General features: G+C 36.1%; 2 protein-coding genes across 2 annotated transcripts; one reads left to right on the top strand and one right to left on the bottom strand.

The window, feature by feature from the left end:
• The first annotated feature begins 1,619 nt into the window (after nucleotides 1–1,619).
• On the top strand, nucleotides 1,620–7,288 carry LOC149407589 (dihydrolipoyllysine-residue succinyltransferase component of 2-oxoglutarate dehydrogenase complex 2, mitochondrial-like). Its single transcript, XM_089614524.1, has 15 exons — nucleotides 1,620–1,804; nucleotides 2,146–2,210; nucleotides 2,317–2,367; nucleotides 2,462–2,522; nucleotides 2,648–2,675; nucleotides 2,761–2,831; nucleotides 2,944–3,018; nucleotides 3,112–3,167; nucleotides 3,256–3,300; nucleotides 3,793–4,059; nucleotides 4,158–4,252; nucleotides 4,376–4,466; nucleotides 5,897–6,007; nucleotides 6,098–6,292; nucleotides 6,774–7,288. Exons 2-15 carry the CDS (start codon nucleotides 2,175–2,177, stop codon nucleotides 6,963–6,965), a joined length of 1,374 nt encoding a protein of 457 aa, XP_089470650.1. The 5' UTR covers nucleotides 1,620–1,804; nucleotides 2,146–2,174; the 3' UTR covers nucleotides 6,966–7,288.
• A 1,700-nt stretch (nucleotides 7,289–8,988) lies between these two features.
• Nucleotides 8,989–14,310, bottom strand: LOC149407590 (DNA repair protein RAD16-like). Its single transcript, XM_089614532.1, has 16 exons — nucleotides 14,151–14,310; nucleotides 13,926–14,036; nucleotides 12,798–13,771; nucleotides 12,573–12,695; nucleotides 12,383–12,456; nucleotides 12,090–12,153; nucleotides 11,851–11,997; nucleotides 11,676–11,761; nucleotides 11,193–11,262; nucleotides 10,895–11,014; nucleotides 10,318–10,548; nucleotides 10,129–10,233; nucleotides 9,713–9,865; nucleotides 9,540–9,628; nucleotides 9,380–9,460; nucleotides 8,989–9,283 (listed from the first exon to the last, which is right to left on the bottom strand). The coding sequence occupies exons 1-16, from the start codon at nucleotides 14,197–14,199 to the stop codon at nucleotides 9,214–9,216; spliced, it is 2,547 nt and encodes an 848-aa protein (XP_089470658.1). The 5' UTR covers nucleotides 14,200–14,310; the 3' UTR covers nucleotides 8,989–9,213.
• Nucleotides 14,311–17,024: the final 2,714 nt, after the last annotated feature.

Below are 17,024 nucleotides of genomic sequence, written 5' to 3' on the forward strand. Positions count from 1 at the left end.
CGAATAGTAATTTTTATTTATTTATTTATTTTAAATCGGCATTTTCTTTATAAATAAAATAATGAACATTATCTAAATAAGCTAGAATTAGTGTTTTGCGATAACATTTGTATACACGGTATTCCTGCAATTGGTTTAAAAAAGATAATTGTAAATGATTAGCCACTTTTTAAGGAGGAAATTATAATAATAGCAACCATTTGACTTGCATTAAATATATAGTCAAAGTAATTTTGCGTATCTAAAATACCTTTTTCTAACCACACCTTGAAATTAAGCATATGTAAACGACTACACCTTTAATCTGTTATCGCATCTTTATAGTAAATGAAAACAAAGAAAATAAGTTTTTAACTTATAGCCTTTTCTAACCACGACGTTATAATTTTATCAACTGTAAATAATTAATATTATTAATTTTTTATGGTTAATGTTATTAACCTTTATGCATAATATTATTAACTGTCGATAATAAATATATTGAAGTCAATTTTAAAATTTCAATATTTTTTAGTTAAAAGTCATTAGAGTTATTGTAAAAAAAACTGAATAAAAAGTCACATAGTCATATTCATATTAAGCTTCATATTAATATTAAGCTTCATAGTTAATTTTAATAACTAGCAATAGTTATTATTATTAAACTCAATACCCTAAAATGAGGTCGACAAAACAGAAAAACGGGTTTTGTATTTGAATGTAAGAAATTATTGGAATATTGAAATGTTGTAGTTTAAATTAAGTATTAAAATATTGAAATGTTGATAGTTTAAATAAGCTAATTCCTTAAATAATTTAATAATTGAGCTAAATTTTTAAACACAGGGACTATTTGGGTTAATACCGAATCCGCTCACTTGACAATTTCATACAAGGTAATTTCCTCGCTACCAATTCCCTTTCAAAGAAACCTACGTAATCAAAATATAAGGTTCAATAACCTATTAAACCGAGCCGAATGCCCTTGTTGTTAAATATTTAAATATTTTGACATAAATATTACTAATTTAATGTCACTTTATTAAAATTAACTAAAATCTGAGTTGTGCAAAGATTGTAATATTTTTCATAATTTCGTTCAGTCACTAAATATTGTAACATATCATCGCGATTTACATAATTTTTTTTATCAATATAAATTTTTTCTGATAAATCTGGCCATGAAATAAGAAAATAAGAAACACAAAATAAGGAAGGATGATGTAGCTAAATAGCCAATTTAAATTTATGAATTTGCAAAATAGTTAAAGTTTGTCGTAAATGAGTGAAATAGCCAAAATGTGCAGCAATCTGGTTTCAAAAAAAAATTTGACCCCAAGATTAATTTTTTTGAAAAAGATAAATTACTTATAATAATCGTCAATAATTTTAATTCTGGATGTCATAAAAATTTTGAAAACGTAAATTTGTTAAAAAGTTGAAACTTTGACTATTTTGCTAATCAATAAATTTTAAATGACTATTTTGTACAATTACATGTGAATAATTTTTCTGTTCCTGATTTTAGTAATAAAACTATAAATTTGAGTTTTTATGAGTTTTGGTAAATTGGAAGGAGTTAGTGATATTTACGTCAAAATCTCAAATAATTCCTTATTTATGTTTTAAAAAATGACGTAATCTAGGAAAGGAATTTATTCAAAGGAAAAAAAAATAGGGAACCAAAATCGTGAACATTTGATGGTCGGCGCGACATAATCGCTAGAACCTTGAATTTTTACTTTTCTCATCCCTTTCTTTCTTCCTCTTAGTCTCTCTGAATTCGATCTCTCATACGAGGCTCCGATCTGCTGTACTACGCCTGGTAAAACCCTTTCTTTAATATTTATTTTCGTCAAGGTATTTGATATCGCTACGAGATATATACTCTGTGGTCTTCCTAAAAGTTAGGATCTATATGGTTTTTGGATCATATAGTCCATATACTGGACTGACAGAAATTCCTAGTCATTCTTCACATAGAAAAGAAAAAAAAAATTTGTATGAAAACCTAGGTAAAACCCTCCCTAGTCTTTTTTTTTTTTCGGTGCCGAAGCTAGTCTCTTATGATTTTTTATTTTTTATTTTTTCCTTTTGGGTATAATTGATTTATAAGCTCACTTATTTATGCCTTTTAAAAAAAAAAAAAAAATTGCATATGTTCAGGTAAAGGGTTTTGAAAGGATTTAAGAAATATGATTTGGGGAGTTCTTCGGCGCAGAGCTGCTTCGGTACGTTCGAAAGTCCCTCTCTATTTTGATTGAATCGACGGTCAGTCTGAATCTGAAACAACCTAATTGGATAGCTTTTGACCTTTTTTTTCGTCTTAATCACCAGTCTCATATTGTGGGACAAGCCTGGAAAGCTAGGGCTACAGTTCGTAAGGAGGTATTATTTATCCCTGAATTCAGCTTTGTTGTTCGATTTTTATTTCTATTTTTTTTACTTTTAATTTAATTTAACAAGGTTTTCAAATTTGCAGGCTCAGATTGTCTGGAAAGAGATTGCCTGTGTCCAGAGCTCTCGCTACCACACACTTCTGGGTAAGTCGTGAACTGATATCGTGGTTTCTCTAATTGATTAAAAATCATGAAAGATTTTGGTATTTTGTGAACATCTTTTTAGTCTCGAAATATTTTATTTCTTCTTCTAATTTACTGTTTTTCAGGTGGAAATGTCTGTCCTATGCCAGGCAGGTCTGCGATCTCTCAACCCTTAATATTTCAAACCTAACTCTGTTAGTCTTCTTGCTTGAATGTGTTTAACGATGATTGGTAGCAGGGAAGTCAACTCAATGTCCCGAACGGAGTCTTTCGTCCGGTTGACCAACAGATCATTCTCATCAGATAACGGTACGTACGCCCTTTTACACGAATCCCTAGCTTTGTGTTGCGTGATAGACAAAACATATTTTTTCGATTTTCATTTTCATATATATTTTTTTAATCCTATTGAACTGTGCAGGAGATGAAGTTGAAGCTGTTGTCCCTTACATGGGCGAATCAATTACCGATGGGACTTTAGCAAATTTCTTGAAGAGTATGTTAATTCCTTCAGTTGACTAAATTAACTCATTTTGTTGGTGTACTTGTACCGAATGTCTTCTCATACTTGATTTATATATTAAAACAGAAGTTGGAGACAGCGTTAAACTTGACGAGCCCATTGCCCAGATTGAAACTGACAAGGTAATCATCATTAAGCGTACCGTCTACGAATTTAAATAGTACTATAGTATCAAAGATACTAACTTTATTGCCTCACTGCTACACGTAGGTGACAATTGACGTCAACAGTCCAGAATCTGGTGTCATAGTGAAGGTAATTTTTTGTAGGCCTTTGCAAAAAATAACCAAATGTAAACCGATAGTTCGGTCAAAAACATTTTTTTTTTTTTTATTTTTTTTATTTATTTTTTTTTTTTTATCTCTAAACCAGTCTAATCAGGTTTTGAGTATTTGAACTGCTGTTTCAAGTTCTTATATTTTTGTAACATATATATATGTAATACTTTTAGTTTAACCTTATAATTGATGGAATGTTTAGCTTAATAGTGATAATTTTATTTTGAGCTATTTTTTCAAGTGAAATTTGTAAAAAAAAAATAAAAAAAAATAATAATTAGTCTTAAATCGAACTATTCTAAAGCTGTGTGGTCCGATTTGGTTTATTTTCTTATTTGGTTCGGTCAGGTCTCAATTTTTCCAAATCTTGTAGTCCGGCCTAGTTTGAAGACCGGTTTGAGACAAGCCATGTGAAGTTGGATTTTCTTCCTCACTATAAGTACTGATTGTGTTGTTATTGTTATAACAGCTTTTGGCGAGTGAAGGAGATACAGTGGAACCGGGTTTCAAGATAGCGGTGATCTCGAGATCGGCCGAGGGAACGCCACATGTCGAACCATCAGAACAGCCGAAAGAGAAGGAGAGCGTGGTAGAAAAGCCGACCCCCAAAGTGGAAACCAAGGAAGTGAAGAAAGAGGCTGCTCCGCCGCCTCCGCCACCACCGAAGGCAAAGGGCATTTCTTCACCCCCCAAACCCTCAGAACCACAGCTTCCTCCTAAGGACAGAGAGAGACGGGTACAATTTTTTCGTAATCGATCCGCGGACGTTTAAGGGGTTTAGGTTTTGGTTTAGAGTAGGCACTAAATTTTTTTTTCCTTCCTTCATTCGTATAGGTTCCGATGACGAGGCTGAGGAAGCGTGTTGCGACTCGTTTGAAAGATTCTCAGAACACGTTTGCTATGTTGACCACATTTAACGAAGTTGACATGTAAGTTTGAACTGTTAACACTATTGATATGAATGAACTTTGCAAACTTGTTTTTTTTGTCTTCGTGCTCACTTTTCTTTCATTGTTGTGCTGTTCTCTGACGGACATGCTTTGTTGATGCAGGACTAACTTGATGAAGCTGCGTTCGGATTATAAAGACACCTTTGTTGAGAAGCACGGAGTCAAATTGGGTCTCATGTCTGGCTTTGTTAAGGTACGCTCTCTCCTATAATCACTATTCTTCTTACCCACTGCCTTAATAGAAGATAACACACACACACGTATATATATATACGTGTGTGTATATATATATATATATATATTAAAAAAGAAAGTGTTCGTGTGTTCGACTAGCGTGCGCTCCATCACTTTTTAAGTTGATATAGAAGATAATACAGTGTTATATATATATATATATATATATATATATATATAGGATAAATTACACTCATGCCCCTTGAACTTTTGACCATTTAACAACGTGGTCCCTACTTTTATTTTTTTTACAGCGTCGTCTTTAAACTTTCATATTCTTACAAAGTTAGTCCTTCCGTCAAATTTTTTCTATATTCCGTCTATTTTAACTTGTGTAATCGACATATTACAACTTGAATATTTAAAATTACCTATATATCCTTTATTTAATTATTTTATATTTAAAATTAAAAAATTTCATTTTTCATTCATTTTGTTGTCTTTTTTTTTATACTTTTTTTTATACATTTCCATTATACTTTTTTTTTCTTCACGATAATAGAAGATTAATAATAAATAATAATTCATTTTTATTAAAAATTCATATTTTACATAATTATTTTTATTTATTTTTTTATATAATAAATAATAATTTTTAATAATATTAAATAATTATAAAATCAATATTTTTTTGTTATTTTACAATTTTGTCCCTGTTTAAATAGTCACATGTCAATCACATGGGCAAAAATGGATGGATTGTTGAGAAAAATAGACGGAATGACTACGTTTGTAAGATTGTCAAAGTTCAAGGGTGAGGCTGTAAGAAAAATAAAAATAAGGACCACGTTAAATGGTCAAAAGTTCAGGGGGCATTTATGTAATTTATCCATATATATATATATATATATATATATATATATATATATATATATTAGAAAAGAAAGTGTTCATGTGTTCAACTAGCGTGCGCTCCATAACTTTTTAAATTGACATGTCTGCAAGCACTGTATCCTTACGGCTTGCCCGTTGTTAATAGAACAGTCCTTTGTTTCATTTTGCGCTGTTCTTCCGGTAAAGAAAATTTATGTATTAGAATTTTAATACCGAATATATATTATTACCTTTTTTAAAAATAGGGTTTAGTTCCTAGGTGATGGTGAGACTTCATTTTAGGGGGTGTAAATGATTGAGGAATTTCTTAGGTGGGTATATTTGAAAAAATATATAATTTTGGATTTAAAAATAAATATTTTAGGAAAAATGGCATGGGCCCACATTAGGCCTCACGTAGCTCCGCCTATGCTTAGAGGGGACATGAACTGAGGGCCTTTTGGAAATAATCCAATGTCCTGACCACTAAACCAACACCTCTTAGGTTATACTTTTAAAAAGTGTTGTGTAACTTGTGTTCAAGCATTGATGAACCTCTTCTCAATTCGTTTTCAGGCTGCGATTAGTGCACTACAGTATCAGCCAGCTGTGAATGCTGTCATCGACGGTGATGATATTATCTACAGAGATTACGTCGACATAAGCATCGCTGTTGGTACCCCCAAGGTATGTCTATCGCTCAATGTGCTCAGTGGTTTTTCTTTTCATTCCCTTCCTTTTTCCGACAAGTTTGTTTGTTTGTTATGATTGAAAAAGGGTCTGGTAGTGCCGGTCCTGCGCAACGCAGAGAGAATGAACTTTGCGGAGATAGAGAAGGAAATCAACAGCCTGGCTAAGAAGGCAACGCAGGGTTCGATATCGATCGACGAGATGGCCGGCGGAACTTTCACCATTTCCAACGGTGGCGTCTACGGAAGCCTCATAAGCACGCCCATCATCAACCCTCCACAGGCATGCATGCATAGCTTCTATCCCATTAATAATATGTTAAAGAAAAAGAGGAACCTTTAGTATGATGATCACACTATGTGAGCGAGAATATACTTGGATTTTCATTCCACACATTTCAAGGAAAATAAAAGAGAAATTTACAAAAATATGACTTAAGTACGGAAATTGGGGTTTTTTTTTTTTAATTCAGATATCGTCAAAATTTGAAAAATACGACTCGTTTGACCTGAATACTTATATGACTTATATTTTCTCAGTCATCAAGGAAAGGGTATTTTGGTCTAACAAGTTATTTTTTCCAATTTGGACAAAAATCCAAGTTAATGTTGATGACTTAATATGTCATATTATTTTAAATTTCGAAAATAGAATCCGAATATAAATTTATCCTCAAACTTTCTCACACAAGGAAAATTTAATGGGTTCTTAATTTTTGTTTGTTTCCCTATGGTGAGAATTTTATTAATGTTTGTTTGTTCAGTCTGCAATACTGGGGATGCACTCGATCGTGAGCCGTCCGATGGTGGTGGGAGGGAATGTGGTGGCGCGGCCGATGATGTACATTGCCCTCACTTACGATCACCGCCTCATCGACGGAAGAGAGGCCGTCTTCTTCTTGCGCCGCATCAAGGACGTCGTCGAAGACCCGCGAAGGCTTCTCCTCGACATTTGAAGATAAAAACTACTATTATTCTCATTTCCCCGACGACCAACACCACATTTGCAGGCCTATCTGCATAAACTACAAAAATAATTTTATATCCCGCGTTTTTCAAAAAATTTTGTTCGACATATCTTTGCTTGCTTTTATTTGATCATGTTCAAGGATGGATATTGAAATAATACCTGATTTTCAATTCCCTTTCAAAGAAGAGAATTATGTCACATTGGAGGTTTTGTCCTATCAAAGGTTCCTCCATTTTCGGTCCACTTTTATATTTTTGGAATTTGTTTTTGTCCTATTATGTGGAATATAAAAAGTTTTAATTATGTTTACGAGTTGAAAGCATTTTACTAATAGTTCTAAAATTTCGAGATTTTTTTTTTTTTTTTTTCGTAACCAACCCCACCACACATCGCAGCTCTAGATCACGTTCAATGAGAGAGGATGCATAACCAGACTTGCCCCGCAACAACTTGAGCTGACAACGAACACATGATGAAATTCCAAAAGTTGAGGAACGAAGTGTGAGGTCTTAAAGCTGCCTAGAGTTTGGCGCCCGATTTCCGCAACATGTTGAAAGGCATTGCTTCGTCTTTCACCACAAATATCCTCGCAGAGGATTTCACGCGCGACCCTCTTGTCAGTCATGTCAACTTATGACGGGAAAATCGACCCGTTTTCCTTCTCGCATCCAACATCACCAGATGTCGATGAGGGTGTGGAGACACTCGCTGGCAATCATGTGCCAACTATTAGGGCCTCACTCTGAGTGGCCACGTTTATCAATGGTTCCTCAAGTTGAGGCCCGGGACCATCCAATCTTTTGTGAAACTGCAACGAGCTTACTCGCCGATTTCAGCGGCTCAAGAGAGAGAAAAAAAAACTCGAGAAGTGCCATTTTTTGAACAATCAATTAGAGGAGAAACGAGCCTTTACGTGAATACCTATCAAGATTCACGGAAGAGTTGAACAAGCTCGACAAATTTGAAGACGGCACGCCATCTCGGCGATACTCGATAGACTCCAACTTGGAGGATTCTCGACTCCATGATAAGAAAGGGACCGTGGACAATGACTGAACTCGCCGCTCGGTCTGGGAAGTATATCACCCTCGAGGAGTTTGTTCGTGGCCAGAAAGTCAACAACCAAGGACGCCGGAGAAGGGAAGAGGACGATTTTGATGACCAACAAAAGAAGAAGGCAAGATATGATGCCACCGGTCGCCCCCTGATCAACTCGAGACGCGAGTTGGTGAACAAGTTTCATGAGCAGATAAACTTTACCTCGCTGAACACAAAGCCTGCTTGGAAGGATCTTGGCACTAGTCCGTAAGAAATTCACCTTGATGAAAGCTATATTTTGTGCATATAATTAAAGCTACGACTTTGCCCATGTAAAAAATGACAAAAGTACCGCTTTATTTTCAAGGATATATTTTATTTATTGAAACTTTTCAAGTTTAGTATGTTTTTCTAAGATTTGCCTGCAATTTCTTATATATATATTTTTAAAATTACTAACTTTGTATTAAGTTTTTAGAATATTTGACATGCAAGAGCAACGACTCCAAAAAAGTTTCTTGCCAATAAACAAATTGCCCGAAAATCATCATAAAAAAACATACTAAACCTTCAAAAAATCAATTTAAAAACCCGTTAAAACTTCGAAATGACAATGATATTGTAAAACTTTAAAATATCAAAGGAAAAAACAAGCTAAAAAAAAAAAATCAAAATATAAGAGTAAAACTTCGTAATCAAAATAGAAGTGTAAGACTTGGAAATATAAGTTTGACACTAATGGTAGAACGTTTTATGATTTCAAAAGCACGTTTTCTGAAGTTAATTTTCGAAGCTTTAGCTTGTTTTTTGAAGTTGATTTATCTTTTTCTTTTTTTTTTTTTTTTTTTTTTTTTTTTTCTTATTCTGGCCTTTCTTTGAAATTTAGTGTAAAACATCAAATACCAAGTGCAAAACATCAAAAAAAAAAAAAAAAAAAAAAAAAAAAAAAAAAAAAAAATTACTTACACAACTCTCTGTTTCACCAAAATGTAACTAAAAATTATTCATAAATACATGAAACTAAATATGTGCTTAGAGCAACAAAATTTTAATCCGTAGCTCTTCATAGATATTTATGGGTTTAAAATCAAGCTCCGCATTTATCAACCTCCTTGACAAAAGGGGTTCATATATATATATATATATATATATGTCCGAATTTTCGTAACACGGCAAAAAAAAGTTGGATAATATGATCATGTAAAAAGAAACCTCATGTCCTCTTCGGTCAACTTCATGAGAGCCTCAGACGAACCACCTACAGTTCTGCCAAAACCCCAAACAAGATATTGAATAGTAAATAATTACAGAATCATATTTATAGACTCCAACATGCGAACAAACAAACAAGAAGCTTCTTACCCTTCAAACACCAGTTCCTTCTTCTGTTGCAGCTTCAGAACCTTCTCCTCGATCGTATTCTCGATCACAAACCTCACGATTCTAAACCCACAACCGAAAACAAAAGTCAGCCTGTCACGAAAACAGTCAAGCGAGCGACGGGTGAGATTTATGGACCAACCTGATTGGTTTATACTGTCCGATCCTGTGGATTCTATCCTGTGCTTGCCGCTCCACCGCGGGGTTCCACCATGGATCCATCAAGAAAACCTGAAGAAAAGTTTTGGAAGTCAAATTTCGCCTCAACGAAAATGAAAAGAAATGGATCAACGGTAATAAATTCGATTCACGTACATGGGAGGCAACAGTGAGATTGAGAGCGACGCCGCCAGCTTTCAAGCTCATCAGGAAAATCCTGCAATCGGCATCTTCGATGAATGTCTTGATAGCGGCGTCTCTCGCATTCATCGTCATGCTTCCCACCAATTGCACGCATTTTACGCCCGACTGCAATTACACACACATCACTACCATCGATAATTTCATAAATTACCTTTTTGCCCCATCAATCATGGTGGTCGTGTCACTTTGGCCCCCTCATTTGAAAATATTATAAATAAAAAATTGCAGTCATCAAGCCGTGCAAAATGCCATCATCTTACATATTTGTCATGTTTAGTTCAAAATTATTAAAAAAATAAAAAATGGGGCTAAAACTGACAGTTTAAACTGACACGATCACCATCATCTTTTTTTAGCAGTGTTCTTACCTTCTGGAGTGAGTAACTGATGAGATCCAAGAAAGATGTGAATTGGCTGAAAACTATTCCTTTAGCAGAACCATCCCTCTCAACCATATTTCTGATTTCTTCCCTCTGAAATACCAGACAATTTCGGTCAGCAACAACACGAAAACCCAAGGGTCTAATAACGTACGAAAAAGTAACATGAAAACATACCAGAGCCTCAATCTTGGTGCTTGTTTTGAAATTGATGAGCGGAATTCTGTTTAGAATACTGGAGGACTTGAAGCCTTTGACGGAGATTTTGCCAGTCTGATTGCTGGTCTCTGCTTTCGATGTCAGATCAACAGTGAGCAATTTCGAGCAAGTTGGGCATGAGACTTGCCCAAATGATGTAGAATAATCAATCAAACATGCCTTGCAAAAGACATGTTCACAGGCAGTCACCTGAAATATAAATTGGATGTACGGTAAGGATAGAAACATTGCGCCATCGTACAATAAAATACATCAAGTTTCTCACACTGGTAAAAACTAAAGCCAATAAGCCACGTACACTAGAAAACAGTAAATAATAATAATAACAATAAAAAATAAAAAAATAAACAGTTTAAAATTAACCGGCAAAACTATTAAGCACAACATAGCCCAAATATACATTTGTTTTGTTTTAAGTAGTTATTTATGGCATGCTAGTAGAGTATGAACAAGTGGGTTTAAAAGGTCTCTAGAAGCCTAATCTCATGGACTGCCATGATAATATGAAACGTGAGATGAAACAAGAATGACTGACCACATGATCTTCTGCTGTTTCATGACAAATGCCACATACTTTCTCGCCAATATCATTATTCCCCTTATTTCTCAATGCAGCACTTGCAGAATATACCACAAGATATGGATGATCCACTGCCTGTAATTAATATATATATTAAAGGCCAGTACAATTAGCTATGATGACATTGAAAAAAGTGAAAGGAGAGTGAAGCGAAGTTTATATGTATTTAGATACAAATTCCCTGTGAAGAAATTAAACATTTTCGTACTTCAGAGATCATTCATTTAAATTTAATTGCACAAGATCTTCTTACCTGACGCAGGCGTGTGAGGAGGTCAAATATGTGAGCATAATTATTCAACAGTGTCCCCGCTTGTACATATCTGTAAGATGGAAATTATATCATGGAAAATTCATAAATACCCACTAAGTTTCAAAATTAATAACCTACCTATTTCAAAATGTAAACACAAGAATTATATTGTAAGCACCAACTATGGAATAGTAAACATTTGCTTATACTTTGTAAACAACACGTAAAAAGTAAATGAATTAAGTACTTAGTTTAATTTTGAAAACCTAATTAATAGTAGTTTCAATATAATAAGGTTAAAATGGGCAGTGGATCTAATTTATTCGTTATATTATATACAGCCAGGCAAAAGAGATATTACAAAGAATGACACTTAACAGAGCCCAATAAAAAGCATTAACACAATGAGCCTTTCGATAAAAGAATAACAAACTTTCATAATCTGTTTGAGAGAGAGAGAGAGAGAGAGAGAGATTACAGTACGTGTTAAATTCGGCCTGACTATCAGTGTACAATGACTCGTAATAATCATGCTCTCTTATATCCAGTGTGTCACTCCTCAATGAAATCTACGGCAAGCACGATAAAAGCCCATAAGACGGTTACATCATATACTCTAATATAACGTTGGAAGAGAAGATATAGAGCTAGAAATTACGATTCTTGGAGGAAGTGCAAGATCGGCTGCACGGCCTTTCTTTGTTCGTCTCAGCACCGACATCTTTAAAATTTTGTGTTTGAGCAAGATCATTGCCCTTCTTCCCCTGTCTTCGTTTGAGTACAATTGTATTGGCGTCGCTATATACTAGTAAAATCAAATATATAGGATTAGCATATTATTATCCAGTAGAAAAAGAGGTAAGTAAGAAAACAAAGAGGAATAAATTGCATACTCACTTTGTTCCACCAACAAAAATGTCTAACAGATTTATGAGGGCATTGTGAACATTGTGTTGAGGCACTGCAGAAAGGAATCAAAGGCACCATGTATGGAATAAATGTTATATGTTTGCAACTAGTCATATTGCAATGAACTAAAAGGAAACAGACCTTATCTAAAAGAACAAAAGACATAGTTTCAGTATAAGCAACTAACTCTATAACCGATTATCCCCAGGAGAAGTATAAATAAAGGTTAAGTTAGACATGCTGAAAACATAATCGGATTCATTTTATAATGCAGACCATACCTGTGATCCGGAGCTCTACAATCACAGTCCTTACACAAGTAAAATGAGTACGGGACAATATGCAAAAAGCGTATCTGAATAAGCGAATTGAAACTTTATTAGCTGAAATGACGATAAAATGTATTTAACTTTTTACTTTTACAACTAAGAATGATAAACTAGTAAATAAATATAAAATACAATGACTTACCAAAGAGTAAAGTTCGCCGACTCGATTCTGAATGGGAGTGCCGCTCAGAGCCCATTTGTAGGAGGACTCTAAGGAAAGAACACCTTTCGCCGTATTGCTGTGTCTATCTTTTACATAGTGCGCCTACAAAAAATTAGCAGTACAATCTGTTCATACAAAGGTATTGTCCAGTAATACATTTTAGAAATTAATAATCTCTAAAACTGATACACCAAGCAAAATCACCTCATCCAAAATGATACGCTCCCACTTTGCAGAAAACAGCGCCGATTTTCCCTTGGGAGGCAAATTCTCGTTCTTTTCTGGTACGTAATCATCTGCCTTGTTCTTGTTCTTGTTCTTCTTCGGATTCTTCTCTTTGGGTGGATCAATGACGTACTTTCTTTTCTTCAACTGCTTAGCTTGCTTCTCGGTTCTATTGGCCTTAAGCCCACAATAATAAAGCAAGTGAATTCTCATCTTCTTCTCGAGATACAGCCTACCACAGTTGGGACACTTCTGTTTTGGAGGCATTATGTACTTCCTATACTCGCTCTCGACGATCGAATACGTAGTGATGACGAAATCGTATTCGGAGAATTGCTTCGAGTACCTCTCTCGGTTGGGTCCGTGGTATACCAAAACCTTTGTGCTTCCCTTCAGTGTGAACCTGTCTATCTCGCCTACCCACTGGCTCACTGCTACCACAGGGCAAATTACGAGTGTGCCCTTGAGTCTGATCGATCCGGAAGATGAGGATTGCGACGATGAAGCACAAGCTTCTCGGGAAAGCTCTCGTTTGGCGAGGACCAGAGCTATGGCTTGAATGGTCTTTCCCATACCCATTTCGTCGGCGAGAATTCCTCCTCTGATCGGTGAGCTTTCTTGTTTCAGAGCCCAGGCTAACCACTCCTTCTGGTACCTCAGCAACTCCACGTTCATATCCGAAGGCGCTTCGGTAGAATCGATCATCACTTCGTCCTGTTTTTCAAGATCGAAATCCTTATCTTCATTCTCGTCAAGCCATTTTTCGTGTTCCTCTTCCCATATATTCCACATCAAAATCGGCTTCTCTTTCTTCTTTTTACTGCCCTTATTCTTTCCCGTTTTCATGCTAGGCCCAGGAATATCATCGATGTCGTAGTTTATTTCCACTTTGATATCGTTCTTTGGTCTCTCCTTCCTTTTCAGCGAGTTGGTTTTCCGATTATAATCATCATCTGCTTTCAATTTTCCAGAAAGTTTAACATATAATCTAAAACTAAGATCAAATTCCATAAAAAAATAATAATAATAATAACGACAATATTGGACAAAACTCCGAAAAATCAACCACAACTTTCAAGCTTCAATTATATCATTTAAAATCATTACCATCGTCGCTGAAATCGCTATCATCGTCAGTCTCCGAAGATAAAACCTCGTAAACCTCATCATCATCGTCAGAGAAGTTGTCGTTTTCATCTTCTCTTCGATCTTCATCGCCTGCGTTGTGAATCGCGTCAGATTAATCTTAACATTCGAACTATTTTAACGAATAGCAATCAAAAGCCAAAAGTATCAAAGTGGGTATTGAGAGAGAGAATAATTTTGTAATACCGTCGTCAACGGGAGTGGAGGTTTTGGTGCTGCGAGAACGAAGCTCCATTGTCGGAAACGAGAAATCGCTGATTTAGGGTTAATCAGAACAGTAAAGGAAGAGATAACAGTCGTTTCTTCTTCAACGACTCTTGAAACGGCGGGAAATCTTGGGAAAGCAACCGAGAGTGCTGACGTCAGCACGTACGCATATATAGAGCGCTCTAATGGGCCGTAACCAGGGCGGGCCCAACAACATATACTGGGGGGCCTTAGGCAAGAAAAGGCCTCTAATGAGCTAATTTTTTTGGTGTAATTTTTTATCCTTGTGAAGATAATAAATTGGGATTATTCCTATTCTATGACTATTACAATTGTTTTGGACCAAAATCAAATAAGTCAAATTTAATCCTAAAATATGACTACCTAAATTGAGCTATTACATTTATATCCTTTCAGTTTAATTTAACCTTTTCCTATTAATTTTATTACGTATGTCAATTTGGAATTAATTTTTGAAACCGTCCAAAATTCATCATTTCTTCTTCTGCGTTTTCTTTTCTTCTTCTTCTTCTTCTTCTTCTTCTTCTTCTTCTTCGTCCAAAATCTCTCTCTCTCGCGTCCAAAGTCTCTCTCTCTCTCTCTCTCTCCATATCGCTCACCATCTCTCTCCATTTCGCTCTCTCTCACCGAAACCTTAAACAAACCCACCGCACCTCTCTCCCACTCCAGTTCATCTTCCACGTTTCTTCGGCCGAAACCCACCACGCCTCTGACCCAGACCTCACTGACACCACCGCGCCTCTTTCGCTCTCTCTTTCTCTCTCCAGTTCTTCTCCATTTCTTTGGCAAAAACCACCCAAAATGACGAATACCCAGACCCCTAACGACGAACACCCAGACCAAAACCCTAAAACCACACCCATTTTGGCCGAAACTCAAACCCAAATACCGGACCCAAACTCAAACCCGAAGAAGAAATCCCCTGCGAAGAAACCCAAACCCTCGCCTGAGAAATCTCCCCCGGTGGTGCGTAGAAGTCCTCGCGTTTCCCATCCATTGCCTGAGAAATCTCCTCCGAGCGTGGCGAAGAAGAATCCGAGCGCTGCGAAGAAGAAGCCGAAGCCGAGTGTTGCAAAGAAGAAGAGGAAGACGACCATCTCAAAGTCACTGAAGTCTCCGGCCAAGCGACCAAAAATAGATACCAATGTGGTATCCGAAGATGATTCCTTTGACGATTTCGTCATAAAAAAACCATCCTCTAAGCCCAGAATCACAAAGTCATCCAATAAAAATCAAAAGGTTAGTGATTATGTTTTATGTTGATTATAGTGTTGATGTTGATTATAGTTTTATGTTGTTGAAGAAAGATCATTGGCGCCCAAATGTGAGATGTTAATTATAGTTTTAATCCGTTGACGTTGATGTTAGTTTCTCATGTGTTTGGTGTTGCCGGGGTCGTTGACAGTAGCTGGTTTATTCACATTGATGTCAATAAACCGTCTGTTATATTGACATTGATGTCAATAAACTGTCTGGTTTATTGACATTGATGTCAATAAACCGTCTGTTTTATTTACATTGCTGTCAATAAACCGGCAGGTTTGACAATGGTACTTCAACGATATCATGTTCTAAGTAATGTTTTTTTCATTTAGGGATGGAGCAGAGTCTTGGACGTTGACCAAATTGCCGGGGTTACGTTCAACCTTTTGGGCGGTATTCAAAAGTTCAATGAGGTCATGAAGAAATCAATGTCCGAGGAAGAGACCAATATATTCAGGCAGTCTTGTTTTGGGCATTTCCTTGACGTCCCCGAGATAGCCAATTCTTCGGCGATAGTCAACCATATTATCTCGCGGGCTGGACAATACAAGGACTCATCTTCTGACGCTTTGTTTTTTGAAATTGGCGGTGAACCTCGATCATTCAGTAAGGAGAATTTTGCGGAGATCACCGGCTTACGGTTTGTTGACGACTACACTAAATGTTCTTATTCGGAAGTTGTTAAGGATGGTCTATACGAAACTGCCTTCCACAAGGGAGCCTTAAATAAGAGGGACGTCGTGCAGTCATTGGTCTCTGAGAACGAAGAATGGCAGACTGAGAAGAAGGCGAAGTTTAAAATACTATATTTTTTGCTGAACGTGCTCATCCCCGACAACTCGAACTGTTTGGTAATCATAGTAATTATGAGTATTGCATTTTGATAAACCTTTTTGTATGTCTAACATGATAATGTTTTGTTTAGGTACCGAACATGAACTATGTCAAGTTGGTGGATAACTTGGACGAGTTCAACCGATACCCGTGGGGAAATGTGGCTTGGAATTTCCTCCATGAAAAGATTACAACCTTCATTGAGAAATCAAGGTCGAGGGACACAGGTAAAGTGAGACTGCCGGGTTTCTTTTTGCCTCTTCAAATTTGGGCATTCGAGTCTTTTCCCATCCTCTCGGAGCAAAAAATCTGCCACAAAGTCTCCGACACGGTCATTCCTCTCATGCTCCGATGGAAATCTACATTTAAGGTTTCTGCGCTAAAGATGCGAGAAATCGATTTCTCAAGCTCGCAGGTAAATCTAGTAACATGTCCTTTGATTAATGTATCACCATTGTTTACTCATCATGTTCTTGAATTAATGTACCAGATTGTTTACACTCCAATTCGCTCATCCACTCTGACGGCGAAAGCAAGAGTTGTCGAAAGTCGTGAAAAAAAGTCAATGAAATCCACTGTGGCAGCGAAAGAAGCCTCGAAGGTGTCACCGACGAGTAATGACAAGCATTCCCAGGTAAATACACACGTTCCTATTGACATGAATGTCAATAATTACAGGTTCCTATTGACATTCATGTCAATAAACATAAGTGTTTATTGACATTCATGTCAATA

The sequence above is a fragment of the Urtica dioica genome, chromosome 1 (assembly GCF_054948205.1).
Source record: "Urtica dioica subsp. dioica isolate 48M chromosome 1, U.dioica_male_clone48M_v1_H2, whole genome shotgun sequence".
In the NCBI taxonomy this organism is placed as follows: Eukaryota; Viridiplantae; Streptophyta; class Magnoliopsida; order Rosales; family Urticaceae; genus Urtica; species Urtica dioica.